Raw genomic sequence first — 13127 nt, 5'->3', positions numbered from 1 at the left:
GGAATTGTCATTGCATATACAAGTTTTGGACATGAAAAATAATTTCTTAATTTGGTTCATTAGTTCCGTCTCTATGAGGAAATGCGCGAAAGTGAATTTATTATAATAAAGTCTAAATTTCGACCTCCTGATTAACCTATTGCGACCATAATTTCTGGATTATGAGTACCTCACATAATTAGAAGAACAAGTTTTTGAAAAGAAGTCTAAAGGAAGACATAGTGCATTTATCTGTGCCCTACAGTAAGATACTTTACAGTTTTAAGTTGTTTTAAACAAAAAAAAACATTTTTTTTTACTTTACTTTTTTGTGATGATGAATTAGTGCAGTGTAGTAGAAATTCTATAACTAGTGTACAAATCTGAGTAACATTCGCGATGCACAAAATTTTTTAAAGAAATTATTCCATTTCATGCTAAATATCAATTTCTTGTATTTAATGCAAACGGAAAATAAAGGAAATTGGGGAACACTTCTTTTCTTACATTCAGACGAGTAATTGTTTTGAGAATAGATGAACTAATTCGCTCCTTTGAAGAAACTCTCGCCGCGCCAAGCCTCCGATTTTCGCCTGTGACGTCAGGGTGGCGGAAAGCTTGAGCGTTCACTTCAGGAGCGAACCGTTCGGTCTAACTAGCCATAACTAATGTTGGAGCCTTCCTTTTTGTGACCTATTCCAAGACATTCTTTGTTTCTTATAATGATTTTTCTCAGTTTTGAGAAGTGAATTACAAAAATTTAAAATTATTGATGAAATGCCAGTTTGTGCGATTGCAACTTACAAAAATTCTGATAGAAACACGAAAGGAAAATATATAATTTTCCACGTGTTCCCTAAAGTAAATGAACAACTGTGTAAAGAATGGCTTCAATATTGCAAGCGAAATGTTAAATATAACGAATTAAATATATATAAAAGTTAATATTAAATATAACGAATATGCAGTAAGCATTTCTTAAAACAAGATTATGAAGATGATTTGAGAAATCGGTTGCTTAGATTGCCGATTAGAATTATTTTAAAATTGCTCTAACTCTACCAAAAGCTCTCTTATCTATGGGAGGTCCGTCAGCAGTATGGATGGAAGTCCCATGCACACTTTCAAAGAGTGCATGGGACAGAAAATCAAAAAGTGTCATCAAAGAATTTATAAGTGAATTAGAGGGACGATATAATGCATTGAAGGAAGCAGCAATGCGCTTAATTTACATTTCAGAACTTTTATAAGAATTCATCCCCATCTAAACTGAAACCGCCCAGCTACTTCAAAAAATAAAAAAGAAGGCAAACGAAAAAATTAAAAATTTTCTAGTTTCATAACGTAGTTTGTAAATATTCTAAATATTTTTTTTTAATAATATTCTTTTAAATTTAAATATCTATAAACAATTGTAAAATTTCTAATAATTTACGATCCTAAATTATTATTCTGTTAAAATAATTAGCGTTCAAGCTTGTTGTTTCCTAATGATTAAGTAAAAACAAATTGCCATTAGCAGCATATTTCAAAATCAAGATTCTAAATTTACCCTAACTTTACAAATTAATGTTATCGAACAAGATGTAGCTATAAAAGTGTTAATGTATGCAATTAATGTTAAATTTTTTTTAAAAATAAAAGTTAAAACTGAAAATTTTAAAAAGAAGTATTTTTACTGTCATTTACGAAAACTAGTAATATATTTTTATTAGTCTAAAATGGTATTTAATTTAATACTTTGGGCAAGAGATTTATTTAAAACTATGTTTTTTGACAGGAAATAATGTGTTAATTGCACAAAGTTTGAAGGCTAATATCAGGAGAAAGTCTAAATTATTTTAACTGAGAGAATGATGCATAGTTTTCATATCTTTGCTTGCGATCTCCGAGATCTGTGTTTAGCATGACTTCATGAGGAGGGAAATCATAGCTTCAGCTCTAAGAGCAGAATGAACTAGCCCTTCTATTCTCTTTAGCCCCGAATTGTTTCTATCGAATTTGAATGTACTGATTTCAAATCTGAAATTTGTTTTGCTCCGTGTGCTATGAATTGTTTTTAAAACGATATTTTTAGTTAATTCTTGACTGAACCTACCATTAATTTTCAACGACCATTTAACTGAATAAGCTTTACTGCTTGCACAAAAGCATAAGTACTTGACAAGATAAGAATTTCCGTGAAACGCCCCCCACCACTCCCTCGAAATTTGTTTCACAGGTGTTGGCGTGGGTGGAACTATTTCCACCCGGGATGCGGAAAATGTCAGTGATTACTAATGATACATTTCTTAGGACCCAACAAGAGGTATGGATTCAGCGTCCATTTAAATAAATTATTGTCAAGTTTGATGGTTGATCCCCGCTTTCCTTTTATTCATTTACAATAGTCACACATCACTTTATTTCAAAATGAACTCTATTCCTCTGTTAGGCACACATTCTCATTCTCTTTCTTTTAAGGAAGATTTCACAATGTTTATTGCTATAACAATAAACATTGTGAAAGAGTCAAAGTAAAAGAGAGAACATGAATGCATATATTTATTCAGTTTCTATTCATCATTTGTTTTCATTCAACTTCAAGAAATATTGCCGAGTTTCTAAGACTGATTCCATGCAAATAGCTGTCATAATTCAGTTCTTGTTTTTTGGGTGGTCTTTTGCTCAAACTGCAACTATTTTTCCCTTACGAGAAATTTCTCTTTATGTCCTAAAAAAATTTTGCTCGTTTAATTAAAACAACAATTAAGAATTTATTTAGAGATTAATTTGAAATAAAAATAACTTTCGTAAATTAGATAAAATGAGAGAAAGTTTTAGATATCTCAAAAAATCAATAAATATTGTTATACATTGTGTTATAAAAAGTATTTATGATTTCAATTATATTTTACAAAAAAACGGGTGATCAATGCTTCTTTTTCTATCTTTTCTTACATTTATTCGATCGAGTTTTATAGCTGATTTAATTAAATCATTAAAATCTTCTTGAATTTAGATTTTTTTTAAATATTTTTGTCGAAATGTTCTAGCGAATTGAGGGTAGCAATTTAGTTTTAAAATATTTAATTAATTTAGCATTTATCTTTTTTAAAAATTAGTCTTAAATTAGTTTTGCAATTCTCTTGTCACTAAGTTATTTTTAAATTAAATTCGCAATTTTCGTGCGGCGGAATTATTCTTGAATTAAGTTCGTAATTGTCTTGTTGCAAATTATTCTTGAGTTGAGTTTTCAATTGTCTTGTTACGAAATTATTCATGAATTAAGATTGATTACTAAAAAATTATGAAAACCGCGTCTTTAAAACCATTTTCTTCAAATTTGGAGCCGTTGTATAGTTAATATATGTTTGTATTAATTCTTTCTCACAATATAACTTTAAACTCGAATATTCTGAATTATCAGTAAGTAAAATAAAAACGATGATGATTTTTAAAATGTAGAAAAATACCTACAAATCCAATCATATAATTTTTAAATAATATGTAGGATTTCCAGAAAAAGAGAGAAGAGAAACAGTTTTTTTTCAAATCCTTAATCCCGAGTTTTATCATAAACATCACTTTTATTTTTGATAGCGTAATATTATTTCATAAAGTTTAGATTAACTTACTAACGTGTTTAAATCTTGACTTCGAAAACTGCACAACTTCTTCAAAAACTGAAGCACTCAAATCTTAATTGGTGCTCTGTGTTGAATGACAATACGAATTTCAATTGTTTAATGACGCCTACCATCAGAAATTATCTTAAAATATAATTTAACATCAAAGGAATTTTCGAAACTTTACGTCTACAAAGAGTGCCCTAATCTTAATTAGTGATTTGTAAATAATGATGATGTAAGTTGCATCTGTATCTTTATTCGACATAAATAAACTTCTTTTGAAAGAAATGATAATTTTCTCCGTATTAAGAGTGACATTTTTAAATTTTTTTTTATTGAATTATGTATTAAAAAAAATTTAAATCAATGTTTTTCGCTTATAGATTTTAAATGGAGCGTTTTTTTTTTTTTTGCTCCGAATGCACACTTTTTACCATTACTCTATGATAACTTCTTTCTTTCAAAATTTGCAAACATGAGTTTCTCTAAAAAGTAATAACAGCTTAAGTTAATTCTTAAAATCAAGAAACAAAATTTATATAAATTATTATTTAAAAAGAGAGAGAGAGAGAGGGAGTTTTTTATTATCTCAAACTGCGTAGTTTTTGGTCTACTAAAACAAGACACACTTTATGTGAAATAGAAGTTTCATTTAAGGACCTCGGTATAAACTTTTTATCTCGAATTCTGTTTCATCTCCGTAACCAATTTAGATTTTTTTTCCTAATGCCCACCTGTGTTAACATCCATCAATTTTTTAGTTTGTAGGATTTTTTTCTGATGTAGAGCTACAAAATGCTTTCAAAGTTCCTGTTTAAGTAAGTTCACGAAGTTCCACAAACATTATCCCATTTCACTATTTCCTGAAAATAAAGCTAACACTTTTCAATAATTACGTTATCATTTTTTTCGAACGAAATTTTTCTTATATTGCCAATTATTTACTTCTTAAGTCATTGAAAATCTTCAAATTAAAAGTGAATGAAAGTCTTTAGAAACGATAAATAGACTAGCTGTTTTTAAAGAATTTCGAATTATTGGATAGAAGTCTAGACTGACTTGATCAAGCTCTTACTTTTACTTAATCTTCGTATTTATTGATTTTTTTGTTTAATAGGTTAATATTTACCTTTAATAATAGGTTAATATTATAGTTAATATTTATTACTTTTATATTCACGAATTAACAAACAGTATCACTAGTTCAAGGGTCTAAACTTAAATAAGCTAATTAACCACTGGAAATGATATTTTAAATTATTCAGGATAGGGAGGATGTTTATTTAGATTAGATAAATTGTGTCTGTACTCGACAAAGCGAAATATTATTTGCACTGATTAATTAGTTAACTTAAATGGAGGCTCTCAAACAAAATAGATTCTGTAATGGTGTGGGAAAATCCGAATGTAAAATTAAGGTGATTAATAAGATTCTTTCACTAAGAATGTTTTTAAGAATAAGATTCTTCTATTTTTATTCCCGGTGACCTTAGGTTTTGTGCTAACTTGCATAACTAATCTTTTCTAATAATTAAACTACATTAAACATATTAAGTGAATAAAATGTGTTGGTTAAATTAAAACACATAAAGAAATTGAATCTCTAAACTGAAGAAGCTAAGCTTTGTTTTCTAAAGAAAAGCTGAAGTTTTTTGAAATGCTCTAAATTGTATAATTATTCGTTTCTAATAATTAAACTGCATTAAAGATGTTAAATAATAATCTTTATTTTCTGAATAGTCTGAATCCTCAATCTTTTTTATTTTATTAAAGAGCACTTGTTCGTAAGAGGGAAAAATTTAGTATGCTTCAAAAATTTATAATTTATTTTTCCTGATAAACTCAATAATAATTGACTCGGCAGTATATTCTTATCTTTTATGCTATCTATATAGCTTTGTATGGTAGATTAACGTTAATATTTCAATTAAAATAGTATCGCTAACATCTTGATTATCACCGTTTTTTATACATTTTATTTTAAAAGAAAATTTTTAAAATCAAAAATTCCTTTTCCTGAACAGAAAATTAAATGTAATAGTCAAATAAAAACTAAATAATACACTAAATTTCTTTAAAAAAAATAAGTTCTGTTGGGAGATGATATTCAAAACTAAGAGCTTGTTGCTCTAAGTTTTTATCAAAATGCTTAGTAACTAAGTTTAAAAATATTGAAATGCTAAATTATTTATCTTTGTATTAGAAACATTTTAACTCCAAGAAATTAATTCCTTATATAGTTGGTCCAAGTAGTTTCAATATTATTCTTTTAAAAACAAAAAATAATTAAAATTGACAATCCAGAATACAGTGTGATGTTACACATTAAAGCCCGTAATAACGAACTAATAAGATAAGCTTTATCATGATTTCATCTCTAGTTCTAGTAGAACTCTTTTGTCATTGCACATTGATAACTTATTCATATGTTGCAAGCATAAGGTTTATTATTTAGAAGGGGTTAAGATTGTATATAGAGGGGGGGGAAGGGTGCAGCCTACTTCTATACTTTTGGAGACAGGTGTGAACCTGATTGGTTAAACATTCTAATAGATAAGAGCTATTGTATGACTAATTGATATTCTTGAATATTTGTTATACATCTCAAAAAAAGTATTGACCATTTAGTCTTAGATCTTCGTCTGAGAATCATTTCGTGGTGAAGAAATATTTGTTGTAGAAAATTGTGAGCCGTACAGTGAACTGTCGAAGAATACGAATTATATGTTACAGGACGCTATAGGGATACTTGACGTCTAATACCTCTGTGCTGAAAAGGTAAGCACATTTAAACGATATTTTTATTTATTTGTGAATCTTGAACTATTTAATATTCTTTTTTCATCCGGTTGACATGAGAATTTCAGAACTATCAGCGAGTTTTTCTCCCCTGTATAAGCCATTTTAATGCAATTAAAACTATTCAAAGTACAATTTGCAATAAATTTTTGCTTTTAGTAAGCTAACTTCTCTTTTGAATTTATTTTGGTAGCAGAGTATCTAACTTAAGCTAAGTTTTAATATATTTATTTACCTCTTTTTGCTAAATAAATTCGAATTAATGTGGTTTATTCTTAAATTCATTTTTATAGAGATAGATTTTATTCATAAAATAGATAATACATATCAAGCTTATATTTTACCTATGATTTACAATTTCATGAAAGGTAATTTTTATTATTTTCAGTTATTTGCCACTTTTATTTAAAATGTTAGTAGATTTTGAAACTCGTTAATCATTTAATTTTTAAAATTTAATTCTTTTAAAATATCATTAATTTTTGCTCTAATTTTAACACAATTTGTTTTCATTACTGTTGCGGAATGCTAGTAAATTCTGATATTTTTTTCAGATTCGGTATTTTTTTATTTTCTAATTTTTATTCACTTCTTACATTTTGAAACAATGCTAGTTAAGGAATTTTTTAAGGCATCATTGCTTGTAAGTATTTCATTTTGTAGGAACTGATTCGAAGTTAAAAACTAATATATAGTCTGCAAATTTGATAATTTAGTCATTTCCAGATTTGACTTTCTTTTAATGAACTTTTTTTTTTGTGAAATATGTTAGGATCTTTAAATTTATTCTGTCGACCTGAAAGTCAATATGTGGCATATTATTTCTAGTGGGTTAAATATTCTTACAATCTAATGGGTTGAATAATCTCGTGAGTTAAATAAACTTAAGACTCATAAAATCAAATAATTTAACTCATAAAGATCAGAGGAAGGCGAGCAGATTGTGCTTACCAATTAAGCATTTATAAAATTTAGAGCAAAACCTTAGGTGAGCACACACCTTTATGGTTAAGTTTAAATATATCGTCTATTTGCACTTAAATTTATTTTTGAACCAAATAGGGGGTCTGTGTATCTAGATTATAATTCACCAGTGATTTACAATTTCATAAATATTAAATTTTTAGCTATTCGTCACTTTTATTTAAAATGTTAGGAGATCTAGGTTAGAATTGAAGGTTATGCATTGTTAAAAACTACTACTCTCTTTAGAGTATGCAAAAAGGAAAAAAATTAAAATGGTATTCAGATATTACTACTATTTTATTTAATTCTCTCCGTTTGTATTATATTGTCATTTTTGTTAGGTTTAAATATATTAATCATTCTTAATTAGTTTAAAATTACTTTTAATATCTCCGGCAATTTGAAACTGTTTCAATTTATAAGGTGGGTCATCAGACTTTTAAAGAGATACTTTGGTTTCAACTATGTACAATTTGTGGCATATTATTTCTAGTGGGTTAAATATTCTTATAATCTAATGGGTTAAATATTCTCATGAGTTTAATAAATCTTAGCTTTATTTAACTCATAAAAATCAGAGGAAGGCGAGCAGATTATGCTTACCAATTAAGCATTTATAAAATCTAGAGTAAAAGTTTCGATTCCTTACGTGAGCACACATCTTTATGTTTAAATTTGAATTTATCGTCTATTTGTACTTAAATTTATTTGTACTTAAATTTAAAATTTTATTGATTTAACATTAGCATAATTTTTTTCCATCACTGTTACAGAATGTTAGTAAATTCCGATATTTTGTTCAGATTCGGTATATTTTGTTTGAAATGAATTTTTTTTATTTTCTGATTTTTCTTACATTTTGAAACAATTGTAGTTAAGGACAGACTTCTTACATTTTGAAACAATACTAGTTAAGGAATTTTCTAAGACATCGTTTCTTGTAAGAAATTACTCTTTTAGAAATTGTTTCGAGATTAAAAACTATTATATAATTTATAAATTTGAAAATTTAGTCGTATCTAGGTAAATCGATAAAAAATTACAGTGAAATTAGCTACTATAATTTAAACCTAACGTTACAGTGCACATAAATTGTTATTTCTCGTCTGTGTGCTTCATTATTGATGATTGGATTTATTTCTTCATAATTAAAAAAACGCATTTTTAGGCAATGTGACACTTCTTTAAAAATATTAGTTTAAATTAAACTTTTTTTTTCTGTAAAATGAGGAAGGATTTTTAAATTTATTTTGTCACGCTGAAATTCCAATGTTAGTAACGTTGTTTTCTAAATGTTTTACTTAAATTTTAAGTTTAAAAAAAGTCGATATTTAAAATCTTTTTAAAATCATCATCAAATAACACCGCTTTTTGTTAAATTAATCATGTTATTTCTTCTTTAGAAATAAAAAAATTCAATTTTTTTAAATATAAACACAACTTTTTATTACATTGCTTTGAATAAGTTTCCCCCATTTAAATTATGAGGCTATTTTATTAATCTAAAATAAACATGTAGAGAGCTACATTAAGAGTTTTTCATTATAAAAGTCAAATTGGACAAAATTAAAGAGTTATTATTAATAATGTTCAAACAAAAAAGTTTAACTAAAGTAAATCAATAAATGGATATTTTTTAGTGCTGTAAAATAGTTAATTTCATTAATAATAAAAAAATATGTCAAATAAATTCATAATTATTATATACATTGTTAGAGAACATTAAAAAATGTCTGGTTTTTACCTAAACTACTAAGGATGGTATTCAAAGGAAAGGCCTTAAAAAATGTCATTTCATAATTTAATCAATCAATATGTAAAATCGGAGACTAATGAGAATTTTTAAGGACAATGGATCTTACTGTAGTGATAATCTGACATTTTGTTATAAAACTATTCTATTTAGATTTAAAATACCTCGTTGTAGAATTTGCGGAAATTATACACTGAAAGAATAAGTGTGTTTAAAACTACAAGAATATGGTAATATTTGCTCGTGTTTTTGAATCTATGGAAACACCAAGAAATATTGGTAATTTCTGCCGAGGAGCTTTAGTAATAATTTTGCTATTGGTCTATCTTGAAATTAAATATTTGGTCTGTTCTATAATATATCGGATATACATCTAGGTGTAATTTGATTATTTATTTGCACCAAGATGTATTTCAAGACCGAATAATCTGTGCAAGAGTTATACAGCAATGGGGCTCTCTAAAGTTAATGTTAATATTCCAGCCAATCCCTTTTTAGTACATCTAGGTTAGAATTGAAGGTTATGCGTTGTTTAAAATTATTACTTTCTTTAGAGTGTGCAAAAAGAAAAAAAAATTAAATGGTATATTGCCATTTTTGTGGTATGTTGTCATTTTTGTTAGGTTTAAATATATTAAAAATTCTTAATTAGTTTGAAATTATGTTTAATGCCTCTGAGAATTTAAAACTCTTTAAGTTTATAAAATGGATCATAATACATTTAAAGAGAAACTTTAGTTTCATATTTAGGTCATTTTAAAATCTCAGAACTATATACTTTAAAGTAGTGATAAGCCAAGTGTTAACTTTTTTAAAAATAAATTTAGGTATAAATTGAAAGTTAGCAACATAATAATGTTTTGCCTCATGAAACAGGGAAAACCTGAGTACTTTCCCTATGATAGAGACACACTTTAAATGAAAAGAGTAAAATTTTTAGTCTTAATAATCAATGTATAAAAGTAATATGAGTTGTAAAATATGCACTTTTTTACACATGATGATAGTTTTTAACACAATTAAAATGTTGTCGGAGAAACAAATTCCTTAGTAGCGATTGGATCTTCCTTTTTAGCAGTTTAATGACTTAACAGTTTTATCAGTTCAAAGTTATTCATTTGAAGATCACGCTAATGTTTTCAACTGAGAAATATTCTTCTTCATTATAACAAAATTTATGAAATATTTTTTGTCTCAAAATCATGCCAGTCATTTTGTTTCAAATTTTAGAGTGTTGTTTAGGAGATAATCTTAGTTAATCTTGTTTAAATATTATATATTATGAATAAATAAAATATCATATTATTAAGTATAAAGATATATTTCCATTAAGACTTGAATAAAATTTTTTGACAAATTATTTTAATGTTACTTAAACCAGAAATTTGTCATTACTTTTTTTAGAATTTTAGATTTTTGTTTGGGAAATAATATTAGGTAAGGTAATTTAGTACGTCCCCTGTTTTCAATTTTTACGTTACTTTTTTAAAAGAGTAACACACATATTTTCTGTAATTTATCTGGACAATATCAATTTTTTTTTAAATGCTTTTTCTTCCTGGGCATATCTTGGATAGCTGATGAAATGCTTTAAAATTTTATTTTAGTTTAATAAAATTCATTTGAAATGATTATAGTCACTAAGACTTAGAAACAATTTAGACAAACATGTAAAGCCTGATAATAGTTCCGTGGTAATTTCAAACGCCGTCAAAGATAGATAAAATTTGCTTAGTTATCAACTTTGAATATCGAACGAATCTATATCTCCTTGGGTTTGTACATAACAATTTATATTTAATAAATGAATTACATTCCAATTACTCGAAAGACTGTTTCATCGGCAATTGACAGGACTACAAGTGTACTTTAAATCTTTATTTAGTATAATTTTTTTTATTAGAATGAATCTGTTCTTATTTTATTAAATAGTTTGAAATATAAATACTAAATGTAAGCTAAGAGGCATTAAAAGGATTTGCTGCTTAACAAAAATTATGCAATTAACATTTTGAATTTAAAATATCAGTTTTCCTGAAATTTTACTATAATTGAAATTAGTAAACAAATAAAAATAACTGAAATTAGCAAATAAATCATAGAGGAAAATTGTAAATATAATAAATATTATACATAAATTAAAAACTTTAAATAATGACTAACTAAATTATTAGCTTGATTATGTTAGTAATTAATCAACATTTCGGCCTTATTTTCAATTAGGAATTTGCTCATAGCAAAGAAGAAAATAATTTAATAAATGGAAATTTTATATTCCCACTTTTAATTGTACCCTTTTTTTATTTTCAGGCTTTGAATAATATCTTAGATCATGACAACTTGCAGTCACTCAAGGTTTTTGGAAATTCGAAATTCGTATCGTAGAATTATTTTTGAAACACCAGAGAAGATCAAGAACATCCAAGACTCAAACACGTTGAAGGCTGAGACAAATGCACCTGCAAGAAGTGCCAGTACCACAAGTAAAAGACGAATCAAACGCCAACAGAGAGCTCTTGTATGCCGTCCACGTGAAGAAGAGGCATCGCATAAATCTGTACGAAGCAATGAGTTAAGTGATTTTGAGGACTGCGCTCTGTGTTTAAACACCGAATTTGACTGGCCACATCTCTTGCCATGTGGGCATATTTTTCATAACGTGTGTGTATCCAATTGGTTGAAACACAATAATACTTGCCCTGTATGTTTTCGAAATTGGGAAAATCAAGTTCATACCAATCAAGTGCCTAACTCTCATTCTGATGATGACATGCATGGAAATCCTATACCTGACGCTTTGGCTACGAGGGTACATATGCCTTCAACCCGAATTAATGATACTTCAGAATTGGATACCTGTAGGTCAGCAGATAAAGTTCGTAGTGTACTCAGAGGACGAGTTAAAAAGTCTATTCATCGCAGAAGAAAAGTTCGAGCCCTGCAATCGATTGAACACATGGCACTTAAAAGGGAAATATTGGATAGTGTCGTTCTGAATAACAGTGTTCCAGTATGTGGTGTCTCTGACGTGCTGTCACCTGATGAACCACAGTCCAGTGATTCTGATATCATAATTGATGGTGAATTCATATTGATTGATTGCACTGATTCTATTGCCATTTTTGAGGGAGATGTTATACAGGACAATGTAGAGTTTGAGAGTCTCAGTGAAAGTGTTTAAACGTTATTTTAACGATTAGTTCGCCTATGATTTGAGTATTATCGTCTGTATTTTTGTAAAAAAAAATTGTATATTCATTTTTTCTCATTATTACATTTAATTTTTGGCATAAAGTCTATCATTGATTTTTAATGCTAATTAATTTTATTGGAATGCAAATTAATTTCATGTCATTGCTGAAAAAATTAAATGATGAATAAATTTTTACCATATTATAATTTTGCTATTTTATACTTATTCCATCAAACATAAAAAAATTAAAATGTCAACTTTAATTTTTTCAAGATATTCATTTTTCCTTTTGATGAACTAATAGGAAATTATTACATTATTTAAAGCGAGGTACATTGTTAAGCTTAAAATGTTATGGGATATCGGTACATGTATAGTTATTTGGTTCTTATTGTATAGTTAGTTTTTTTCATGTTTACATTTAATTTTTGACAAGACACTATGATTAATTTTTATTGCACGTTACTTTTATAGTATTATAAATAAATTTATTTCATTGCTAAAAGAATAAAATTTTACTATTTTATATTTTATAATTATTCAAAAAAGCAAAAAAATTAAAATGTCAACCTTAAATAGTAAAAGGATATTTATTTTTTTCCTTTGATAAACTAATAGGAAATTATTATATTACTTAAAGAGAGTTGGAATGTAATGAATGTAATTAAATGTAATGAAATTTTAGAGGGATACAAAAATCTAAAATCATGTATGCACACATGTTATGTTTCAAGAAATGTGAAAACAGAATAAGTTTCATACAAAAGAAAACTTATAGAATTAGAATAAATAAGAACTTACAGAAAGTATAGAATGTAGATTTGTT

At 27.0% G+C, this 13127-nt stretch overlaps 2 protein-coding genes across 3 annotated transcripts in view; both read left to right on the top strand.

The window, feature by feature from the left end:
- The window catches only part of LOC147804100 (uncharacterized), a 37408-nt gene that overhangs the window by 9444 nt on the left and 14837 nt on the right, over window positions 1-13127 (top strand). The window lies entirely within an intron of this gene.
- Window positions 6088-12490, top strand: LOC147804101 (uncharacterized). 2 transcript variants are annotated; one of them, XM_087151931.1, is made up of 2 exons: window positions 6088-6368; window positions 11419-12486. In XM_087151931.1, the coding sequence occupies exon 2, from the start codon at window positions 11441-11443 to the stop codon at window positions 12287-12289; it is 849 nt and encodes a 282-aa protein (XP_087008057.1). In that variant the 5' UTR covers window positions 6088-6368; window positions 11419-11440; the 3' UTR covers window positions 12290-12486. The 2 variants fall into 2 exon arrangements, with proteins under 2 accessions (XP_087008057.1, XP_087008058.1); XM_087151932.1 differs by lacking the exon at window positions 6088-6368 and adding an exon at window positions 10727-10883 and having other exon boundaries at window positions 11419-12490.

The sequence above is a fragment of the Parasteatoda tepidariorum genome, chromosome 9 (genome assembly GCF_982258835.1).
Source record: "Parasteatoda tepidariorum strain Cologne lab strain chromosome 9, Ptep-v5.0, whole genome shotgun sequence".
Taxonomy (NCBI): domain Eukaryota; kingdom Metazoa; phylum Arthropoda; class Arachnida; order Araneae; family Theridiidae; genus Parasteatoda; species Parasteatoda tepidariorum.
This window is presented reverse-complemented; position numbering and strand designations above follow the sequence as displayed.

What these genes read in the sequence shown, in the direction of transcription:
- LOC147804101 (XM_087151932.1), top strand. Translation starts at nt 11,441, where the DNA reads ATGACAACTTGCAGTCACTCAAGGTTTTTGGAAATTCGAAATTCGTAT.